A 23,465-nucleotide genomic window follows, 5' to 3' on the forward strand; every position below is an offset into this window, starting at 1 on the left:
GGGGGACGTTTCCACGGCCCCTACCTCTAGGAGCCTGCTGAACACCTCTACCTCTTGCACCATAAACACCATTCAAATGTCGCAATAGAGCGGGACAACTATTCTTGAAATGACCTTCTTCCTTACAATACGCACACTGATTCGGACCATACAGTAAACGCTGTTGAGAAGACTCATTTCTTTGCGAGTTTCTCGAATACTGCTGAGGTTGCTGGTAATCGTGCTGACTGGCAGTACAAGGTGGATAGGCTTGCTGGAGAAGGACTTTAGTTTTCAAGTCTTTAGTCTTCTTGTCTGCCTTTTCTAGCTCGTCTTTGCGCCTATTTTCATAGTACTGGGCTGTGGCTAGAATCTGCGCTGACGTGGAAACAGCCCAAGCACTTTCTGAATCTTTCAATTTATTACATAATTCAGGAAGTAGATTATGTACAAATTTGTCAACAAACCATCTTTGGCCACCCTCGGTAGCCATATCCTGACCACTATGATCGACGAAAGTCTCTTCAAACCTCGTGAAAAAGTCAGACACATTCTCATCTTTCTTCTGCTTGCATGCAGACAACTTGTCCCAATTCACACGCACTTCGGGCATTAAGGTCTTCATATACGTGATAATTCTACCAGGAAATTCTGCAACTAAAGGCTCGGGCTTGGAGCCACCAACTTGCCTAGCATTGGCAATAGTGATATTAGCCCATGTATCACCTAATTCTTGATCATGATCTGTATGACGAATTTTTCCCCATAAAGGCTGTGGAACAACATTTCCAAACAACATGTCTATATCTGCTAGATTCATGATACGTGAACTGGCAGTCTGTGATAACTCCTTATAATACCCTGCAGGATTCTTGCGAGGATCAGGCAATGTCTGTTTTAGGGCTAAAACTTCAGATCTTTTCCAGGGAACATGTACCAATATACGCTGGAAATGCGGCGGAATTGCTGGATTCGCATTCGCATCACCTTCCCTCCAAACTGGAGGAACTTCTCTCATGGGGTACTGTCGCGCCTTTTTCCTACCTGGCATGTCATACTCACAGTAATTGGGAATTGCTTCCCTTACTCCTATATGACAATAACATGTCTATTGCTGGCTCAACATCGGCACCCACAATCATGCCTTCCCCAAACTTGAATCGCATACGGAATAATTTATTCATGTTGGACTCTGGATCATTTCCCTTCAAATCTTCACAGAGATATACGCACATTTCTTCAAATACATATCTCTGTGTAGATGCTTCCTATTGACTGAAAACTTCCATAACGGACTGAGTGTCATACTTTGCAGTATTGGTAATCCAATTACGTGCTAACTCATTCAGTACTTCTCTCTCTTGATAGTCAGGCAGTTGACTCCGCAACTGTCTTCGTTCAGTTTTAGGGGTCATCTTAGGCGACCCAAAGAAAGGTGAGAGAAGACCAGTGACAGTACTTGCCACTCTCTGTCGAACAGAAGGAGAAGGTGGCGGAATGGCAGATGTGCCAGAAAAGACAGGCTGATGTAAAGTAGAAGTCGAGGCAGTAGCAGAAAGAGGATCAGGATAAGCAATTGGAGCAGTAGGCGAAGTCGCAGAAAAAGTAAATGGAGTATGTAGCAAAGGCGGCGGCCCTTGAGAGGGCTGCGCCGCAGAAGTAGAAACCAGCTGAAGAGGAGCTGGTGCTTGAGTAAGGACTGGTGTTCGTGCGCCGGGGTGCGGTATAACAAAGCGTTGCGGGGGTGCAGTAGCATCTTGTGCATAGGGGGGTGGTGAACTCAACAAGTGGGACATTAGAGGATCGCTATCAGTTTTCTCCGTTGATCCTTGTCCTCTACGTGGCAACACTGGGTAGCATTTATCTACTGCTAGCTTCTTACTTCTAAGCATTTGTTCACTTTCCTGCTCTTCCTCATTATCTCTGTATGCAACGGCAGCTTGTACCATTGACATACCTCTTTTATTCTTCTTTGCTAATTTCATTTCTTTCTGTTTGGCTTCCTTGCGCCATAGGCGAAAAGCGTCAAACATCGCCGGCCGGGCTTTCTTCTTGAACAGTTTCACCTCTAGATTATCTAGAATCTCTGTATCAAAGCTACCATATTGGGGCCATTTTAAAACACCATCTTTCCTGGTGTATTTTATCCACACGTCATTATACGTGATAGGGCCTACTCCGTGCTTCACGTAAAGCTCATATGTTGGAGTTCCAGTCGGAGGAACCGGACACGAGTCCTCTAATCGGGAGTCCCTATTACAACCAAGACAAAACAAGTTTCCAAGTCTGCTAAGACCAGGCATCTTCGCTCACTAGTCTAGCTTCAAACTTCAAAGGATTATCGATTATGATAGTCTCGTGAATACACGAATCCCTTGGTTTTGGCGCTTGCAAGTTCCAAACAAGGTGTATCTCGAGGATACCAAAACTAAGAACCAAACTAAGGACTGGGAGACGCTCCACTTATACTTAACTGAAGTATCGATGATCGATGAGGTCACTAGAAGACTCGTCTATCGTTTCGCTCTACCAAGCATCGATGGGTCCAAAACAGGGCGATAGTCAGGGCAGCAGTCCTTCGTAGCCGTCGGGACGCGGGGAACCTTGCAGCAAAGACCTTCGGAACCATGTCGACATACAGGGGTCGCTGAAGTGGCTCGCCGTCCTCTGAAATTTTCACACGAAGCTCCTCACGAACATCTGGCTTGGACCGACACCGCTTGATACCGCCCCGAGTTGAGCGCCAAACTGAGGTACCGGGTTTTTAGGAACCCGGCGGTGCCAGGGGGAAAACACCCAAAGACCTTGAGTTCTTCCTGTTCTGGACCACAGAAACACGGAGTCTTCTAGGTGATGTCAAAGATCAAGTTTTATTGGCTGCAACCAAGTAACAAGCGTCCTAGAAGTACAACAGCGTGTAGGTTCTCAGGAGACTGCTCGTTTTTACAGAGCCAGCCTTCTCTTTTTATACACAATATTACACTTCAGGCAAGAATTCCTTGTTTTTACGATGCAACCATATACATATTTCTAAAACAAAGAAAAAGCAAAGTCATGATGGCCAGCCTACATTTTTGTATGTCCAGTTTGTGATAGATTACCCGGCCAGGCCCAGAACTACCATCAGATATCGATGAAACCCCAATAAAATCAGGCACCTCCTCCTTGTAAAACTAGCCATAAAGAAGAAACAGGGACAGGTGTGTGTATGATAAGCGTGGTTTGTATGCAGTGAATGGTTTATGATATGTTGTGCCTTGATGTTAATCTTTGCTCGGCCATTGGGTTGGGGACTGCCCGAACAGGTTTGGCCGGAGGCAGTGAAGGCAGCTCTCCAAGGTCAGAGAGGAGTCAGGAAAGGTGGACGTGTCCTTTCAGCTTGAATTCGGCTTGGGTCAATTGACTATATGAGGGCGACCACAAGATGGATGCCGCTCACAAAATGGAACCCGAGGGTTCAACACAGGAAGTGCGATTTTAGGGGTATTCCCGTCACTCAATCGTGACACGAAAGCACAGGCGTAATGTCCTGATCATTACCGGTCTGCCGATACCAAATTCGTCATGGTATGAAGATGTTTTCTGACACGAGTGTTGGACCTCAGTACCATATTACAGCAGGGCCCATAATTTTCAGAACCACAGTGGCAGAATCCGCCACCGCCTCCCCCGCTGGCGCGAGATTAAGTCAGCCAAATGTGTGATGCAGATAATCTGCAAGGGTTACTCCCTTCCCTTTCAGTCCCCAGCCATGCCACCTCGGTGCCAATGCATGTCGGGGGATCATTTGGCTCTTCTCCAACAGGAAGTGAAAAGTGTAAAGCATTTGTTGTACACAGTCAGAAAAAGGTTTCACACACTCAAGGACTGAACTCCGGGCCAATTGTTTTTATATCAAAAGATATAGTTGTTTTATTTTTAGAACCAACAGGTATCAAAATATACTTTTCTCAATTATGAGTGATCTCAGGTAAGTACTTTGCAGAATGGTAATAACTTTGTAAACACAATAGGTACAGGGGTTACAGTAGGCAACACAATTCTAAATGCAAGTTAACATTGAGCTCAATGGATCCTAGATTCAGTCCTGGGGTGTGAGCTGAAAACAGTTTAGTAAAAACGTTTTGGTTATTGCAATGCCTTTTAAGGAATATAAAGGTATTTTAAAAGTTTGCACTTAGAAACTTTTCAGTGAAAATCTAGCAATGTTCTCCAATGATAGAAAATTCAGGTTACAGGTAAAGTACGTTCTTGTTACTTTTGAAATCCAGTACTGGGCTCCTAGGTCCAGCACTTGGATCTCTACTTAAGACTTGTAAGTAATTACGTTTCAGTAGTTGGTATGATTTTTAAGGAATATTTCAAGTTTTCAAAAGTAGACCCTTAGAAGAAATTTCACAGAAAAGCAGACAATGGATTCCTATGGAGAAAATACAGGTTACTAGCCAACCCGGCTAGGATTACTTTTGCGGTTCAATGTTCGGCTACAAGGTACAGTACTGGCTTCTCTCCTGATCTTAGGTGAGTACTTCGGAATTCGGTAATAGACTGGTTTTATAGGAATATTTTTGTTTCAAAACTTCACACTTAGAAGATTTTTCGAGTCAAACCAGTCAATGTTATCCTATGGCAGGAAAGTGAGTTATCGGTTTCCAGGTGAGTACCCGACCAGTGAAGTTAAGGTTCTGGGTATAGACTCGGGGGTCCCCCAGGGACAGGTAGGTACAGTTAGTACACCCTCAGCGGCACAGGGGCAGCCGGGTACAGAAGTAGTTAGGCCCAATATTATCCAATGAGGTGCAGGGGGGCTTCGGTTGGTGGCTGCTCGCTAGCAGGCCACGCGGCTGTGGGAGCTGGGCTTCTGGTCACTTGCGCAGGGCAAATGGGGAAGGAGGATAGGACACAGAGTGCACGGCCTGAGGCACTTGGGCGGCTGGGTGCAGGGTGCTTTTGAGCCGTCCGGCGCTCAATGTTATGCAATGGGAAAGGTAAAAAGGGAACAAAGGCTGCAGACTCTGGGACGGTGATTCTTCATGTGCGACCACCACTTCGAGAGGTAAGTTGGGATCTTAGAGAAGAGGTAGGTACCGCAAAGGAAGACACAGGGGACCGCAGGGCGCCACGTGCAGGGGTGTCTTTGGGCGTCAGGAAATCTTACCCTCAGCTGGTCGCGGTTGGAGGGGTCCCTTGTTCTGAGGCTGCAGGCGTCGCCTGGTTCGTCGAGGAGGGTCTTCGGGCACTGGACTTCCGGTCCCAGTTGCCAGGGGTACATCCTTGTGGTCTTGGATCACTCGGGCATGGGCCGGACTTGGCGGTTGCATAGTGGGTTTGTCTGGTGCTTCCTGGCTGGCACCAGGGGTGTGGTTGTTGAAGCAGAGCCTCTGCTTATGGGAGTCCCAGTCTTCAAGAGGGTCAAGGCAGGCAGGTCCTACGGAGGTCCCAAGGTTGCTGTCCGCAGGAGTTGCCGGGATTAAGTAGGAGCAGGTTCCAGGATAGACAGGCCGGTAGGGCTGGGGCCAAGTCAGTGGGTGTCGTCCTGTTAGCAGCTGCACAGCGGGTCTTCTTCTTTCTTCTTTTCTTATCGGGATCTGCGGAAGGAAGGTACAGGGAGCGCCTAAATACTGATTTTATGATAGGTACAGGTAGGGCAAGGGCAGGGACCAATGGGTCCCTGTCCTGGGGTGGGTACACCCCCTAGTCTGCTTCTCTCCTGTGGGAGGGGGGGGGGGCAGGAGCCTAGGTGTGATAGGCAGGGCTCCCCATCCTCAAGATGGCCAGAGCCCGGGGTCGTGCTTCACCTCGCATCTCTCACCTGAGGGTTGGGGTTGGCACAGGCTGGCACACCCCCCTTCCTGACGTAGGGTTTCCCGCCAGAGTGGGGGGTCAGAACCGGTGGGAGCCAGTTGCTGGGTACAGCAAATAGTCTGGAGAAGCTCACAGAGGTGGCAGGCCTTTGAAGCTTCCCCCTGCCCACCCTGGGGGAGGAGACCTAGCACCTCACCCAGGATGTACATTGTTGCAGGCCCAGGAGAGCGGGGGCTCTCCACCCAGGGGTCCAGCAATATGTCTGCTGGGTGGCAGCCTAGTCAGCCTCTCAGTCCAGATGTGGATTGTAGGTTAGGTTTCAGGGGGCATCTTTAAGATGCCCTCTGGTGCATTTTACATTAAATCTCACACAACGGCATCAGTGCGGGTTTAATGTGCTGAGAAGTTTGATACCAACTTCTCAGTCTTCAGCGAGGCCATCATGGTGTTGTGGAGTTCGTAATGTCGACCTCCCAGCACCATATACTCTTAATGGCAGCGCTGCACTTACAGTGCCCAGGAATGGCCCTGGGTACTATAGGGCCACAGGGCTCATGCACCTGTGCCCACACCACTGGCATAGGGCACCCAGCTAGAGGGGTGACTTGGGTATGCCAGGGCAGTGGGTCTTGTGGGCATGGCACACAGGGATGTGTGCCATGTCGACTCACTATTGCCTGGAAAGCCAAGTCTGGAGGGAGGGCTTCTTTGGCCGTTCTGTTCTCCGGGACGTCCTGGTGTGATCTTGGTTCGCAGACCCACCACCGGGATAGGTATTGCTGTGGTATTTATTCCAAGGTAAGGAATCTATCACTACGTGTTTCTTTCAGATGAACAAGTTACTTACCTTCGGTAACCCTATATCTGTAAGAAACATAAGTTAGTGATAGATTCCTTACCGCCCCACACATCCTCCCTGTTCTGCGATCTGATTTCTAGGGTTAAGGTCATCCCTTTCAGGGCCCTAGTTTCAATGCACCAGTGGTCAGTATCTTGCATGGCTCTGCGTTCCTGGCGCCGAAAGTCGTGTACAGAACTGACCTCAGTGCGTGAGGGCAGAGTCTAAGTAGCTGCCGCAACGTCATCTCTGCGACCACGACGCCAACGACTGCCGCGGAGCCGCACGATGCCACCTTCCGATGCATAGGGGTACTGCTGACTAAAACCTTCCGGATCCAGTCTGATCCCTGGGGGTAATTCTGAGGTAAGGAATCTATCACTAACTAATGTTTCTTACAGATATATCGTTTTGGAAGGTAAGAAACTTGTTCATCAAGGCCAGGGACTTCATAGCCTCTTCTGCCTTCAATGTGCGACCCTGGCTTACCCCAAACCTGGGAGATGGAACACCCTGCCCTGAGGCCCATTTGGCACCAAGACGAGCGGGAAATTAGCTATGCAGTAGGCATATTGCACCACCAGGCTAGTCACACCCCTAATGTGGGCTACCGGATGTGCTCCACGAAAGCATGATTCCACCATTGTGTTTTTGGTGTGATTAGGAACTCTGGGAGAGGGTTATTTCCACTCCGCAGAGGAACTGTTCATATATGGAGTGTAGTGGCCCCACGGATAAGTAGCCCATTGGCTGCTGCCCTTTGCTCCCCTTAATACCCCTAAATTCAGTATTTAGGTGGTCCCCTGACACCAGGAACTCCGATTTGCCTGACCAAAGGACAAAGAAGAGTTGAACTCCAAAACTGTGGATTCAGTGCCAAACCCTGCCTTCCCTCTTCTGTCTCAACATTTGCAAAGACCCAACTCGTCCTGCAGCTCTGCATCCTCTAAAAGCCTGGGAGTGCTTCCAGCACTTTACTGACCTTCCAGCATCTCCCTTGAAGTGTAGAAGCCACTTGCCTGCAGTTACCAACCCGGTACACCGATCTGCTGATCCGCTAGTCCACCGAGTAAGCAGCATGCAAGTGCGAGGTTCTCCATTCTCCAGGAGGTCAGATCCGTCTACCGACCAAGTTTGGAGACACCAGGACCCCCAGGAGCCGCCCTACATCAATACCTGGGTTACTGAGCCCTTGCAGCAGCCAAGGCATGTTTAGTGTCCAGCCCGACACCAACACTGCCAAGTCCAACCTACCAACGTAGGTCATCTGCACAAGAGAGCCCATCATTGATAGTAGCCCTCCTGTTCTGCTTTGTCCCCATCTCCAGGTTGACCTAAAAAGTGAGAGCCTCCAACGCTAGCGACTAGTTGGACAAAACACCTCAGTCCGAGTCTGACAGTGCACTCTTCCTCCAAAGGCCCTCAAGAACAAAGTACTCCTTTGGACTGTGCCGGACTGTCCCCTGAGGCCCCACTTTCAGCCTTTTTCTGTTACAGGTCTACCATGGACCTCTGCACCCAGGCACACAAGGGCAGGTAAACTAAAACTGATCGTGGTTCTGAGGACCATGGCCCCTACTTACCTTAAGTCCATAAAACAACCCTATAACTCTATAGAAAATACCCCTAAGCAGTGTATTTTTCTCCCATATTATAACAATACCGCGTTTGAGGCTCATGCCTCAAATCTGACCGCTGTATTTTCTGTGTTTCTGAAAATTGCTAACTCAAAAAGTACTTAGCTAATCTCGTAGATCTTGGTGTCTAAATTACTTTAAAAAACTGTTATTTTTCCAATTTGGTCTGCGATTTTCTTTTGAGTTATGTTATGTTAAATGAAATTTGTAGAGCGCACTGACACCATGGGTTTCCTGGCACTGTAAGACAGGTGAGTGTGGGGTCTGAGTGTGTCTCATTGATCGACTCTATGCGCAGCACGTTCCTAGCACTCCCCTCTGATACGCCTGAAGGTGCTCAACCACACTCCCAAAATAAGAACCCCTTAGGATGTTAAAACAACTCCTGTACACTAGTAAGGGATACCTGGACACTCTACACAGTGAACATTATTTTGGTACACTATAAAGAGCCAGCTTCCTACATGATCTACCTGGAGGGACAAGGTCATATGTTGTCTAGAAGCTACCACAAGAGATATGTAGGTGTTCATATGAAAAGCGATAAAATTAACAGCAATACAACTGCTAAGCATTCAGAATGTGGAAGCAGACCGGATAAGGAATCACACCACAGTGGGGGCTCAATTAAGAAGTAGTACAATATAAATATATATATATATATATATATATATATATATATATTTTTTTTTTTTTTTTATCATCTATGGGACGTACCACAAATAGACTTGTTAGCATCATTCACAATTACAAAATGGCAAAACTATCCGTATAGGTATCCACACCACTTATCCCAAGGAAATTCCTTTATCATTAGATTTGTGCATATGCTAGTCCACAAATACCATTAGTACCTCTAGTGACAAGTGCAAACAGACATGTATGACTATGATACTGATAGCTCCAGAGTGGGCCAGACAAACATGGTTCTCAGATCCGGTTAAAATGGTAAAGGAAGGTGAAATAAAACTATCAATCTCACAAGGTATACTTAAAATACAGGATGACCAAGTATGTCACCCAAAACCAACCAGCCTCCGCTTATCCTTGTGGCGCTTATGGAGTTTGGCCACCTGGACCTACCCTAATGATGCATGGAGGTACTGAGAGAGGCCAACAACATGAAAATGCTTCACACCTAAGTGAAATAGGTACACCCACTGATCCGGAAAGTAGAAATTAACACACCACCTGAGATACCACGCTCCTCATCCTAAGATGGAAAACGTTTGTACATGTCCATCAGAGTGTACATTCCAGCCATCTGGGATAGGCTACTTTGCCTCTTCATTAAAAGGTTCCTGAAAGTGGTGAAAAGAATTGCACGACCAAGGTCAGTACCCGGACCAGTGTAGAATGTTAACTTGGTCCTTGTGCAGCTATCGGCGAACCTTTTAAGCCATTACACAAGGCTGGACTATGATTCCTATCTTAAAAAACGTAATCTGTTGAACTCCCATCATTGCTCAGTTAGCGGATCACAAGCTAGAACTGTACCTATAAATATACAAGAGCAATGTAGTCAAGAGAACAAATCAATTTTTTTTACATCAAGTCATATCCCATTCCCACATTAATCCGAGTGCAGCTGCCAGACTTTTTCTAGCAGCTTAGTCCACACACTTGATATCATGAGAGCAGTGATCTATTTCAAGAAATAAAGGTGTGTAGAAAAAAGAACACATTTTCTCATTCGCACTCACACAGGTTTGCTAGTCACAAAAATAACTGTTGTTTGACACAAACGAGTGTGGTTTCTCTAGAAGAAAGACCAAGAGCACACTACTAGGTAAAAGGAAGCCGCTTTATCCCTCTCAACCAAAGCTTCATTAATGACATGTGTTTGCAACCACAAGGTCATCAGCCCACTTGTTTGCAGTACATTACTGGAGAGATATTCAAGTTAAATGCACTGAAGTACTTAATGCACTTGTTCGTGAACACACTCACTCAACCTCCTACCAAGTGTAATGTAATCAGTGCACTACATGTGAATCCTGAAAAAACTGTGGTGCAAAATGAAATGGATACTTGCATATAGGAGTAGTTTTGCAGCTTGAAGACTTTTCTGAATTCACATATGATCCTCCTGTCTCCACAAAAATAGGTGTGATTTCCATACAAGATATAATAGGCATAAGGTAGTTTACAAAGCCCTAGAACCACATAGGTCGCCAGGGTTACATAGAATCTCAAAATTGTGCCAGAGCACTGAGTGGGCCAAATCCAACTCCTCTGACACCCAAAAAAGGAAAAAAGGATTTTCCTAATCCTCTCACTAAAGTAGTGCACAGTATGTGAATCCAGAAAACTCTTGAAGCTGCAAAACTGCTCTGACAGATAGGTAACCATTTTATTTCATTAGTGTCCATGTCCACAGGATTTAAATTAGTACACAGAAGTGTAAGTAATTGTGATAGCCATGATGCTAATTTACTGAAGGTGGGGGTAGATATCCTAGTTAATTCAGTGATGCTCTGGAAGAATAGATACACTTGTTGAGCTAACTCTGAGGCCTCACTCATGTGGTGTATAGATAATAATGTGCAGAACATTACTGAGGGTTTTACATTCTCTTTTCAGGTCCGTAAGCAACAAAAGGAGCACACCAACTTGATGGCAGAGTATCGGAACAAGCAGCAACAGCACCAGCAACATAGAGAGCAGCAGACTCCCACGGCCATGGTGGCACTTAGTCCTTCGCAGAGTCCGCAACTTATTGCTAAAGTTCAAGGACAAATCTTATCTCGGCAGGCGCTGCCACAGCAGATAGCACAAGCAGGTAACTCCTCGGGTGCACCCGCAGCACAAGGTGGGAGCATACGGGTGTCCCAAGGTGGTGTGTCTGGACAAGTCCAGCAAGGTATCCCTTTTGCAAACTGCACAGTCATGCAGCAGGGCCCAGCTCAAGGTGGAAATACCTCTGCCTCAAATGATGGAGCAGTCTTTTTCCCAGGATCTTCTCCTCAAAGGGGTCTTGTTAGTGACAGCCGATTGCTACAGGAGAGGCAGCTCCTACTACAGCAGCAGAGAATTCAACTGGCTCAACGGCTGCAGAAGCAGGGCATTTTAGGGCAACCCTCTCTGCAGCAAGGGCTGGTTAGCCAACAGCAAAACCAGTCAAGTATGCTGGGACCACAACAGCAGCAGCCACCCATTCAGTCTCCACAAGCTCCACAGATGGTTTCTAGCAAGCAGGGTGTTGTGGTCCAACAGCTGTCTCCTCAGCAGAGACCGCTTGGACCTTCCCAGGCCTCTGCGATTCCACACCAGGGTGTCATAAGTCAACATAACCAACAACGACACATTCTCTTATCCCAACAGCAGAGGATTTTGGGATCATCTCAGCAAAGCATTGTGGGACACGGATTGTTATCGCAGCAGCAAAGCATTGTAGGCTCGAGTCCTGTTCAGCCGCAAGGGCTCATGAGTCAGGCAAGCCCGCAGAAATTAGGTGGGCAAATGACTTCAGTGTCACAACCACAGATGGGAGTTATTAGCCAGCCCCAGGCTTTACTGGCTCAGCCAGACTGTGCCACCCCTCACCCTTCTGTAATGGGGCAAGCACAAACATCCCAACAAGGACTTTTTGGACAATCGCAGAACCAGGCCACATCTCAGCACTATGTTCAGCATTCTGTTCAGGGTCAGCAGTCTGTCTTGCACCTTAGCCATATAATGTCCCCAACCAATACAGATAATCAGAGCAAGGATCCCTCTGGTGTACTGCCTCAGGATGGCACAGAGGGGCAGACCCAACAACAGTCAGTACAGTTCAGGCCTGGAGGGCCCAATCAGGCTGGCCAGGAAAATGCAAGCCCTCAGCAGGTTACATCACAGGCCGAGGCTGTGCAGAACCGAAATACCTCTGTCCTTGTGAATCCTGAGCATGTGCACCTAGCTTTGCAGCACCAAAGTGTTGCAGGAGACCAGCTGCAGAATGCCCAGCACAATGTGATGGGACCCCCACAACATCTCCAGCAGTCTCCGAGAATGCAGAACAACTTGATCCTGCAACAAGGACCCATTGCTAGCCAGCAGGGAATACAAAACAGCAGCTTAATGCCTTCAGCTGTTGTGAACACACGGTCAGAGCAGCCGTTAGTAACAGCACAGCAACAAGAAGGATCACAGAAGACAAACTTGTTAGAGCAGCAGGGCGCTGGAGATCAACCAGTTGTTACTGGCCAGCAGCAACGGCTTTTAGGGCCAAGTCCAGTACCACCTCAAAGTGCAGAGCAGCAAGCAAAAGTAATCGGGCAGCTGCAAAACATCCCCAGCCAGCAGCAACAACCAATGCAAAATGCAGGGCCACCCAGACCAAGACTGATGGGACAACACCAAGGTGTGATGTTGCAACAGACTCAAGCCATGCTGGGACAGCCAACATCGCAAATGTTGGGTCATATCCGAGCTCAGTTGCAAGGAGTGATTGCCAAAAATCCTCAGTTAAGAAACCTCACCCCTCAACAGCAGCAGCAGCTGCATGCCCTTCTGGTGCAGCGCCATCAACAGAGCTTGTTGCAGCAGAGCCAGGCTATGAGAGCAGCAGGCCAGTTACAAGGACAGGCTCCAGCACTGCTAGACCATGGGTCCCCAGTCACTACACAGCACTCTCCTCAGGGTACAGTGGGTCGACAGCAGCTGCAGCCAGGAACCGTACTCCATGTTCGCCCTTTAGGACCATCTACCCCTATGGAACAGCCGGGTTTTACAGGGGAGCAGCCATCCTCAGCTCAGCAAAGGCCACTCTCTGAACTCTCGATGCCCAGACCACAGCAGTCTCCAACTGAGCTAGCACAAAACACACAGCCAAGATCTCAAGGAGTTTTACGATTCTCATCTCCACAGTCGCAAGGCACAGTTTCTCTTCAGACATCTCCTGGTGATGCAAACATGAATTCAGTACAACTGCAACAGCAGCTCACCCAACAACACTCACAACAGCTAACAAAAACACAGAACTCTCAACAGCTTATGCAGCAGCAGCACTCACAGCTATTAAAACAGCAACAGATGTCACAACAGCAGCATTTGCTGTCACAACAGTTAGCACAGCAACACTCTCAGCAACAACAGTCGCAACAGCTGGTATCACAGCAGCTATTACCACATCAACAATTGACCCAAATGCAGCAGCAGAAGCTGTCTCAGCACTTGTTATCACAGCAGCAGCAGCAGCTTTTGCTGCAGCAGCAGTTATCACAACAGTCATCACAGCAAACCCTATCTCAACAGCCTCTGTCACAGCAGCAGCTGCAATCAAAGCAACAACTGTCTCAACATCATTTATCACAGCAGCTGGCTACACAGCTATCACAGCAGCAGCTTTCTCAGCAGCTGTCACAGCATCAACCACAACAGCAACAGCAGATATCACAACAGCAGTCATCACAACAGGTATCGCAGCAGCTGTCTCAACAGCCGCATCTGTCTCAGCAGCTGCTCTCACAGCAGGCTCAGCAGCAATTAGCACAGCAACTGTCTCAGCAGCAACTGCTATCGCAGCAGGCTCAGCACCAATTAGCACATCAGCAGCTATCACAACAGCAGTCACTCCAGCTATCCCAGCAGCTGTCTCAGCAACAACTGTCCCAGCAGCATCTACAACAGCTGTCGCAGCAGCAGCAGATATCACAGCAATTATCCCAACAGCAGCAGCTATCTCAGCAATTATCTCAACAGCAACAGCAGCCTTTATCTCAAACGCAGCTGCAGCATCAGCTGTCCCTACAGCAAATTCCACAAATGCAGCAGTCACAACCTCAGCAACAACTATCTCAACAGATGCAGGTGTTACAACAGCAGAGCCAGTTAGCTCAACAGCAACTATCACATCCGCAGGCACAGCAGCAACTTTCTCGGCATCAGGCACAACAGCAGCAAATACAGGAACAGCTATCAACACAGCATTTGCAACAATTGTCACAGCCGCAACTTTCTCAGCAGCAAATTTCACAACCCCAGCTATCACAGCAGCAGCAATCACATCTGTCACAACAAATGTCACAGCAGCAGCTGTCACAACAGGACCTATTGCAGCAGCAAATGTCACAACAGCAGATTTCTCAACAGCAGCAAATGGCACAACAGCAGCAACAGTTTGTACATCAGCAACTATCTCGACAACCAATTTCAACGCAACAATTGCCCCAGGGGTCTCAGCAGCAGATGTCACAACAGATATCACAGCAGACAATTTCTCAGCAGCAGATGTCACAACAGCTATCACAGCAAATGTCTCAACAGCACCCATTATCACAAGTGTCACAACAGCAGCAATCATCAGAGCTGCAAGTGCAGCAGCAGTTGTCACAGCAACATCAAGTATCGCAACAGCAGCTATCGCAGCAATTGTTACAGCATCAAACATCACAGGAGCAGCTTTTGACACAGCAGCTTTTACAGCAGCAGGTGTCACAGCAGCAGTTATCAATGCAGCCATTGTCACAACAGCAGCTGTCACAACAGCCATTGCAGCAGCAAGTCTCGCAGCAGCTACTGCAGCAGCCTCAACAATCACCCCTAATACAGCAACAGCTTCATTTACAAAAACAGGTGCAACAGCAGCAGCTTCATCTACGTCAAAAACATTTACAGCAACAGTTACAAATGGCTCAGCAACTTAAACAGGCACAGTCACCACAACATACACAGCACCCTCTGACAAGGGCACCAGAGCAGCAGCCTGAACCCCCACAGATCATGCCACCACAGCAGCAGCCACAACAGATGTATTCACCCCAGCAGCATCTGCTGCATCACTCACAGCAGCAGCTAAAAGGACAATTTCAGAGATTGGAACAAAGCCCTCACGAGCCAAAGGATCAGTCTCCTAATTTAAATGTTAAAGAGCCTTCCTCTGTCCCACCTTTGCCACTCTCTGACCAGAGCAGTATTCCTGATCAAACCCTACCTAGGCTGGACTTGCCGGAAACCACCCCTGTATCTCCCACATCTTCGTTTGCAGACAATTCAGTCCAGAATCAAACTATGGAAAATTACTCAAGCAAAGATTACAAGTCTTGCAATCCTTTGGAATTTGTTTCTGGAGACCACAATGTTGACCGACTGGAGCCCAATTCTCCTCTGTCGCCATTGAAGACTGCATCTCCAAAACTGGAGGGAGGCCATCAAGTAGTTGTCCCAGAACAAGATGTTGTGAAACCAATCCTCCTTGGATCTTCACCAGTCATGGGTGAGCCTCAGAGTCAAGTGAATGGTGGTGCAGAAAGTCAAGAATCTGTACCAAACAAAAAGCATAGCCAGTCTTCTGACAGCACAGATTTTAGTGACACAGAGCAGTTTCATGCAATTCGGCTGAACATTAAGCAAGAGCCTAAGGATGAAGTACCATGTATGCTTGCAAACCAAGCTGTGAAACGAGAAGCCAGTGGCGACCCTGTGGGGCTGAACCTCTCTGGGAAGCAGTTGTTCCCTGGTTGCCGCTCAGAAGCTGGCCATCTGCTGCTGCAGAAGCTCCTGCGTGCCAAGAATGTACAGTTGGCATCACAACGCTCTGTGGAGGGTCTGCATGCTGAGATCAATGGCCACATCGATAGCAAGCTCACTGTACTGGAGCAAAAGCTGCAAGCTGCCCCTGGAAGCAAGGAGGTAAGAGCAATATGTGCACTATGATTCTCTCTCAGATTTAAATACTGTTTGTTATTCTACCATGTAATATAGGTATTTTACTTGCACTATGCTTGAGATTTTCCCCTGTATTTCACCTGGGAGACATTGCTTTTACTACATGTCACGGGGGACCACACTTGCTAGCCCTTATACATCATAGATAGAGAGTTTACTCAGTGTGACATTGCAGAACATCCATGTGTTCTGTTGAACCTCTGCTTGTGTATTTAATGCCTCTTGGTAGTCCGTAGTGCAGCTTCATTTTTGTTGCATCTTCTGATGCAGTTTCCTATTCCACTGCCAGGAAATCCCCAGAGCCATCTTTTTTTGCTCTACTGTGAGAGTGATCTCACCCCTCCTCTCTCCAGTGTCTCTTCCCCCCAGCACCTGCCTTTTCGGATGTCTCAAAGATGTAAATTGGTGATACCCAGATTCCTTTTACATGCCCACACAACACCCCAAGTTCCATTGACTGTGACATCTAGTGCATTCAATCGTCCTTTACATCCTTGTTGAGATCCATAGTCCCTGATTCTCCATGAATTCTTTTAGGCAATCTTTTACATCCCCATACTGCTCCCAGAACAGTTGGTTGTCCCTATGGAGTTCACAGGTTCACCTGCTACCCCTTGTGTGTAACTGTGAATGTGCTCAATGAACCATTTCAAAGGACGTTAGACCTTTGCATATGAAAGGGAGTACTGAAGCTGGTTCTTCTCCAGGTAGACATTGGGTTTAAAGCCGACCTTGCAAAAGTATTGTTTGTAATGTTTTCGTGTTATAGGATATCTCTGGTAAGAAAGCCATTGCAAAGCCCAAGCGATCTCAGAAAGTTGGTGACAAAGTCCCTAACTCTCGTAAGAAAACAAAGAAAGAAGAGGGTCTGAAATCTACAGAAGAGGTCATGAAACAACTAAAACAGGTATGTTTTAACAATTGCAATTTAAAATGATCATAGTATCTCCTTAGGCTGTCGACTTCATTAAAAGAAAGTCTATCTTGATCTTCCAAGTAGAAGGTACTGTTGTTTTCTTATTAATGGTTCTTGCTCACATATTTCTCTCCTTATGAATATCACCATGGGCCAGACTGTGTTCAGATAATGTTTCCAAGCAATAGCTCTCCAGTATCACCATGTGGTGCCACATAAGTTGGTGCTCCAAGTTTCTGCGAACATTGACATTGAACTGTCTTTCTGTGCTAATCAACGTGGGCCTGGAGCTTCTCTTTGATTGCTACTAAATTCTCCAGACTTGCTGTAGTCAGCAGGCCTAAGTCAAATGTTACCTTCCTTGGTGTCTGAGTTTAAACTTTCCCAAAAAAAGTTGCAGAGTTTCCTTTCTGACTTGCACACCCATCTGTATGTTAGGTCTGGGGCTGCAGCATGACCTTTCATCCTGCAAAATGTTTGCATCCGTGCACTCCAAGGCTATGAGGGATCATGACCCCAAGCTATTCATAGCTCAACCAGAGGGAGGCTCAATTAGGTCCTCCACCCTTCCTGGAAGGAAATGAGGTGTATTACATGGTGTGGTTGTGCAACCTCCGTGTGATACACTTGCCATGCCCTTTAGGACCAGTAGGTTTAGTCTGTCAAACCATCAGCTCAATCCTGGGTAGCTGTGGCACTGTGCTGCAAGGTTTACCCAGAGGAACTAGTGTAAAGCATTTAAACAGCATCATAACAATGGAAGAAGTAATCAAAACTACATTCAAAAAGTCCGAAACCAATTTATAAAAATAAACAGTATTTTTATAAGAATTTAGACACCGCAATGAAAATATCCACTGGCGAATTCCGGAGATACTGAATTTACAAGAAATAATACATCAAGACATTTCACTCCACCATGAACAGGCATTGGCAAATTCAATGAATTTGATACTAATACGTTTTCAAAAGAAAACTTGGGTAAGCGTCAATGCGGTCGAGTACAATTATTTCGGGTGACCAACTCTGGTAGGGAGCTAGTGAGGGATACCAGCAAGATCCTTAGAAATAGTTTCCAATAAACGTGTGAAAATTAACAAAAAAAGAGACAAAAATAAATACCGGAATCACCACTTTGTCTTTTTTTAGTTATTGTTGTGGTGCATCTCGTCTTATATTGTCGCTTATAACCATTTTGGTTTATGCACCTTGGCAGCGGGTGCTTGTACTGTGTGCACACATTAATACTCATTTAAGCTGAACGATAATACTTAAAACAAACTGGTCAGGTGCAATCTCCAATGTCCTCTTCCTTTGCTCCACATAGAAGCAATTCCAGGCACTTTATCCGCATTGTAATAGATTCCAATGAAAGTGATCCTGATGCATGGGATGAAGGATGCTGAGGATGCTCGAAGGATGCTGTGAATGAGAAGTGGTAGGTGGTTTTCCTACTGGAATTCCTCAGTCCACAAAGATGGTGGGAGGGGTCCTGGTTGCAGGGTTGCCATCCCACGAAGTCCTCTCAGGTCTGTCCAAAGTCTAGTCACCACTGGACTACCAATCACCCGATGTCGTGATCACAGACCAATCCTTCCTGGGTCGATAACTCTGCTTCGGAGAGTCCCAGCAGCTCTCAAACTGAACTCCCGGGCTCTTTGAACTCTGATGCAACTTTGTGCATCAGGTCCTGGTCCCTGGTGCTGCATGGTGACTGACTATGGCGCGACTTGAAGACGTTAGGCTACCAATTTGCCCTAGCAGACTTCTTCATCTGTCTCTTTGCTGGCGAACAGGAGGCCAGCGAGCTGGCCCTTGGGTCTCTTGCCTTTGCCAGGCTCTGGAGACTGCTTCTCCTAGAGCAGAACACAGCAGGCACAGTGTAGGAAGCTGGGTTTCTGTTGCAGTAACCCCACCCACACATACTTTTTGCCTGACTACTGATGCCCTTTGACTTTGTGCCATGCGTCCCCGCCAATCAGGTTCCCAGGACCTGTGCTCTATCCCCAAAACTACACTTTGTACCCCCAATTGGGACCTCTTTGGCCACGTCCCTTGTGAAAGATACCATGGGTACCAAGGGCACTGTTGCCAGGTAAGATCCCTAAGGGCTGCAGCACTCATTGTGCCACCCTTAGGGTCCCTGTACCTTTACACAAACACTGCCTTGGCAAGTTGTGTTTTAGTGCAGAACAAAGTGATGAGTCGACATGGCACACATCCCTGTGTGCCATGCCTACAACCCACTGCCCTGGCATAGGTCAGCCACCCCTCTAGCTGGGTGCACTATACCAATGGTGAGTGTACAGGTGCATGAGCCCTGTACCCCTACAGCGTCTAAGCTAATTCTTGGACACGGTTAGTGCAGTAATGCAATTAAGAATATATGCTGCTGGGAGTTTGTCATTACGAACTTAGCAGCGCCATAATGGCTTTACTGAAGACTGGGAAGTTTGTTATTAAACTTTTCAGCACATTAAACCCACACTGATGCCAGTGTGGGATTTAATGAAAAATGCACTAACAGGGCATCTTGGAGATGCCACCTGAAAAACGACCTGCCTCTGGTGGTCCCTGAATGGTACACATCAGCCTGTCACCTCGAGACGTTTTTCTGGACCCCTAGGGTGGGAGCCTTCGCTCCCTGAGCCCAGAAACAAACCCTTTCCTGGGCGGAAGTGTTCACACCTCCCCCAGGCCAGGAAGAGCCATCTGTGGCAGGGAAGCTTTAAAGGCCTGGCAGCCTTTGGAATGCGACCCGCAGCCTCTCTTGCTATCAGGAGCAGGCCCCCTTCCTGTCTCCTTTCCTATTAGGCGAGAATCCCAGAAGGTGTGCCCACCTCTGCCAACCCCACCCCTCAGGTGGGGTAGGCGAGGTGAAGCCCACTTTTCAGGGCCCACAATCTTGCAGATGACAGGCACTCCCCAATCAGGATTAGAGATTGTGCTCACTCCCCCACGTGGGGTGAGCACACCAAGGGTGTAGTCACCCTAAGGTCAGTAGCCCATTGACTCCTGACCTCGAGACTCCTAATATGCCGCCTAAATACAGTATTTAGGGGTCAGCCCTAAACCAAGAAGGTAGACCATAAACCAGAAGAAGAATAGAAGGACCAAACAGCTGTGCTGAAGCTAACAAGAGGAGGACGCCTACGGACTTGGCCCCAGGCCTAATGGCTTGTCCCCACCTCGAACCTGCAGAAGCGAAACCCCGGTGTGTCTTGCAGCCTCAAGAACCCAGAGGACCTGCCCTGTCTTCAAAAGAAAAGATTCTGTCTCCTATGAACACCAGATTTGATAACCAACAGACTCCAGCTCCGGCAGGATCTGCGAGTCAGCACCACTCTGCACCCGACTACCACGGCCCAAGTTAGAGTGGCCCAACACCAAGAGGTGGTCTCCCCGGCGATCCTGACCCGAGATTTGGCGACCCCCGACCTGCCTCAAGCTGATGCCTCAAACCGGAAGCCCCCCCCACACGCTACCAGGAACTGGCAAGAAAATCCGACCCTAAAAGGCACCCCTGCACCGACGCCCCGCGGCCTTGGGTGGCCCAACCGACAGTGCATAACCAAATCCCAGCATCTCAACTTATCTCTCCATGTGGTGGTTGCACCCAGAAGACCTTCCTCCCCGAGCTTGCAGTGTGTTTGCAAACCGGAGACTCCCCATTGAAAGCTACAGGGCTTCAGCTGCCAAAACAGCACTCTGCATTCGGCTGCCCCAGATCCACTGAGGGTGCAACTTTTGTGCTGGCCTAAACCCTCATTTGCCCTGAGCTGAAGTCCAGGAGCTTTGCTCCCACAACCCAGTGGCCTGCTCGTCAGCAGCTACCAACCGGAGGCCCCCTATCCCCTCATTGGATAACATTGGGCCTCAGCACTCTGCACCCGGTCACCCTAGTATGGCTGAAGGTGTAACAAGAGTGCATCCTTGACCCTGAGGGACCCCCGAGTCTAGCCCCAGAATTCCAACTCCCACAACAAAGTACGTACTTAAAGCCGAGAACACTATTTTCCTCCGTAAGATAACATCAACTGTTTTTCTATGAAAAGTTTGAAGTTGGAAAACCTAAAGAAATTCTGTAAAATTGTACTAACAAAAACGATTTTACTTACCTGTTTACAGGAAATGTCCCAGTGTAGTATCCAGGTATACTACACTGTGTAAGAAAGGGAATCTTAAGTAACTTACCTGTAATTTGACTAACAATCCCATACAAAGTATATGTATTGTATTTAAAAAGCATTGCATTTCTCAGTAACAATACTGTAAGTTAAAACAAAGTACATATACAATTACAATCCAAACTGTATTACAACTGTATATTTACTACAAAGTATTTATCACTTACCTGTGACAGGCGTGCTGGGTTCTAGGAAATAAAATAACTAAAAGTATATTTCTTTCAAACAAAAACAATTGGCCTGAAGTTCAGTCTTTGAGTGTGTGAATTCATTTGCTGACTGAGTGTGTACAACACATGCTTAACACTGTGCTGTGCTCGACCACACTACCACAAATAGAGTAAATTGCGATCTAACTTTACCTCTGCCTACCTTTGGGGTTCCACTGGACTCTGTGCACACTATACCTCAATTTGGTATAGTATATACAGAGCCAGCTTCCCACACAGTAGTATTAAAAATACTTTTGCAATGTCAAACAAACAGTAGCAAACTTAGCAAATGTAACAGGCATTTAGTGCATCTGAAAGAGACTATTAGTTATAGATTCCTTACCTTAGAATGACCCCCAGGCGTCAAACTGGATCAGAAGAATTTTTCTTCAGTAGTACCCCTGCGATTAGGTAGGTGGTGTCAGTTGACTCCATATTCGTCGTGATTGCCAGAATGACGTTGTGGTATCTACTTAGACGCTGCCCATGCACGCTGACATCAGTTCTTTCTTTTTCCACGCCAGCCAGCGTAGATCCGGAGAGAGCGGTACCCTTTGTCATTTTTTTGACTAGCGTTATTTTACTTTTTGTAGACATCTTTTTTTCGAGTCGTTCGACTCCTGATGCATGTAGGTATGTCCCATCGTTAGACCGGCTTCAAGCCTTGTGACTCTTGTCACAAGTTGATGTCAGTCATGGACCCGCATCTCGTATGCCTTTAATGCCTGGAGCCAGAGGCGCAACTAGAGCGACATTTCGGGGGGCGCTAAGAAAAGATTTCGGGGAAGGGGCTGAAACTTTAAGCAATAGACTGAGTGGAGCGGCAGGGGCTCTTGGAAGGGGCAAAACAACAACAAAGCCCCATTAACATGCCCATGGTGGGAGGGGGGGGGCTTGAAGCCCTTTGATTCCAATGGGTGTTGCGCGCCTGCCTGGAGCGCGTCCCAACCCGAAGTCTTTCTCAGACTGTCTGGCCATGAACCGAAAGTCTTTGCGGCAGCGGTCCCGAAAGGGTCGCGAGGAAGGTCGCGAAGTCACCACCATCACTCATCATCGAAGTCTTCTTCTTTAGGAAAGTCGAAGCACAAGAAGAAGGCAAAGAAGATCAGTCGCTCTAGCCGTTCCCCGGCTGACTGGATATGGAAGGTAGTCTCGCTCCACCTGATGGGACGGCTCCGAGCTTTCCTTCCTTCCTGGGAGCTGGAGCGCCTCCTGCCCTGCTTTGTGCATTTTACGAAGCTCTCCACGCTCTTTGAACAGCCTGACTTACCCGGCTCACCTTCAGGCCCTGCGGACTCAGCTGGGGGCTCTAGGCCGTTGATGCCGGCAGCTGTTGCCTCGGCGCCGCAGGGCCCCCAGGGATCCAGGCCTGGATCCAGTTTGATGCCGGTCGACAAAGCCTCCTCCGGCACGATATCTCTGACGACGCCTCCGCCACTTCGGACGCTGGTTGTGTCCCTGGCTAGCATCGACCCCGGCCTCCCCCTCGACTTGGACATGGACCCGGACCGGCGCGGACCAGTACTTTTTGTACCACTGTTCTACCCTGGCATTCCCTATTACCCTGAGTGGCAGCCAGTGGAGGGTGAGGTGGACTTGGAGGGTTCTGTTGACCCTTTGGCAGACCAGCTTGAAGAGCCGGACTAGAGAGAGCAGTTTGGTTAGCTAGTGGTCTGGATACCTCCCCAGACCTTGACCTGCTTTCTCCACCTACCATGGCCACGGAGGAGGGAGCCTCCTGCGCTGTGGTGTTGCATAGGGTGGTTGAGGCCTTGGGCCTTGAGCTTCCTACAGTGTCAATCGGGACTAATCTCCTGACTGGGGTGCTTCAGCCGGCAGCGGCCTCTTCGGAGCCCCTGCTGCCAGTTAATGAGTCCCTCACAGACATCCTTTGGGCACTTGGTCCAGGCCAAGCACAGGGGCTCTTGTGGATAGGATGATTGCTGACGCCACCGCCTGGCCCAGCGCTACCCAATTTTCCTCTCCCAACACCCATCCCCCGAGAGCTTGGTGGTCCAAGCCTCAACATCCAAAGGCGTGTTCCATTCTGCTCCCCCAAATAGGGAATCCTAGAAGCTGGATCATCTTGGGAAGAAGATGTTTTCTTCTGCCAGCTTAGGACTGTGGTCGTTGAACACCCCATGTCTCTTAGGTCGTTACATCCTCTCTATGTGGGACACGGTTGAGCGAGTGCAGCCACAGTGCACTGAGTAAGCACGGGCCTTACACTCCTGTGCGGTC

At 48.1% G+C, this 23,465-nt stretch overlaps 1 protein-coding gene across 4 annotated transcripts in view; it reads left to right on the top strand.

Annotated features, from left to right (window-relative positions):
- Window positions 1-23,465, top strand: part of KMT2D (lysine methyltransferase 2D) — a 1,692,256-nt gene that overhangs the window by 1,252,439 nt on the left and 416,352 nt on the right. For all 4 annotated transcript variants that reach the window (XM_086963706.1, XM_086963708.1, XM_086963710.1 and 1 more), the window contains 2 exons: window positions 10,843-15,873; window positions 16,679-16,816. In XM_086963706.1, the coding sequence (XP_086819832.1) occupies window positions 10,843-15,873; window positions 16,679-16,816 (5,169 nt within the window). The remainder of the gene's footprint in view (window positions 1-10,842; window positions 15,874-16,678; window positions 16,817-23,465) is intronic.

This window comes from Lissotriton vulgaris, chromosome 1_1 (assembly GCF_964263255.1).
Source record: "Lissotriton vulgaris chromosome 1_1, aLisVul1.2, whole genome shotgun sequence".
NCBI classification, from domain to species: domain Eukaryota; kingdom Metazoa; phylum Chordata; class Amphibia; order Caudata; family Salamandridae; genus Lissotriton; species Lissotriton vulgaris.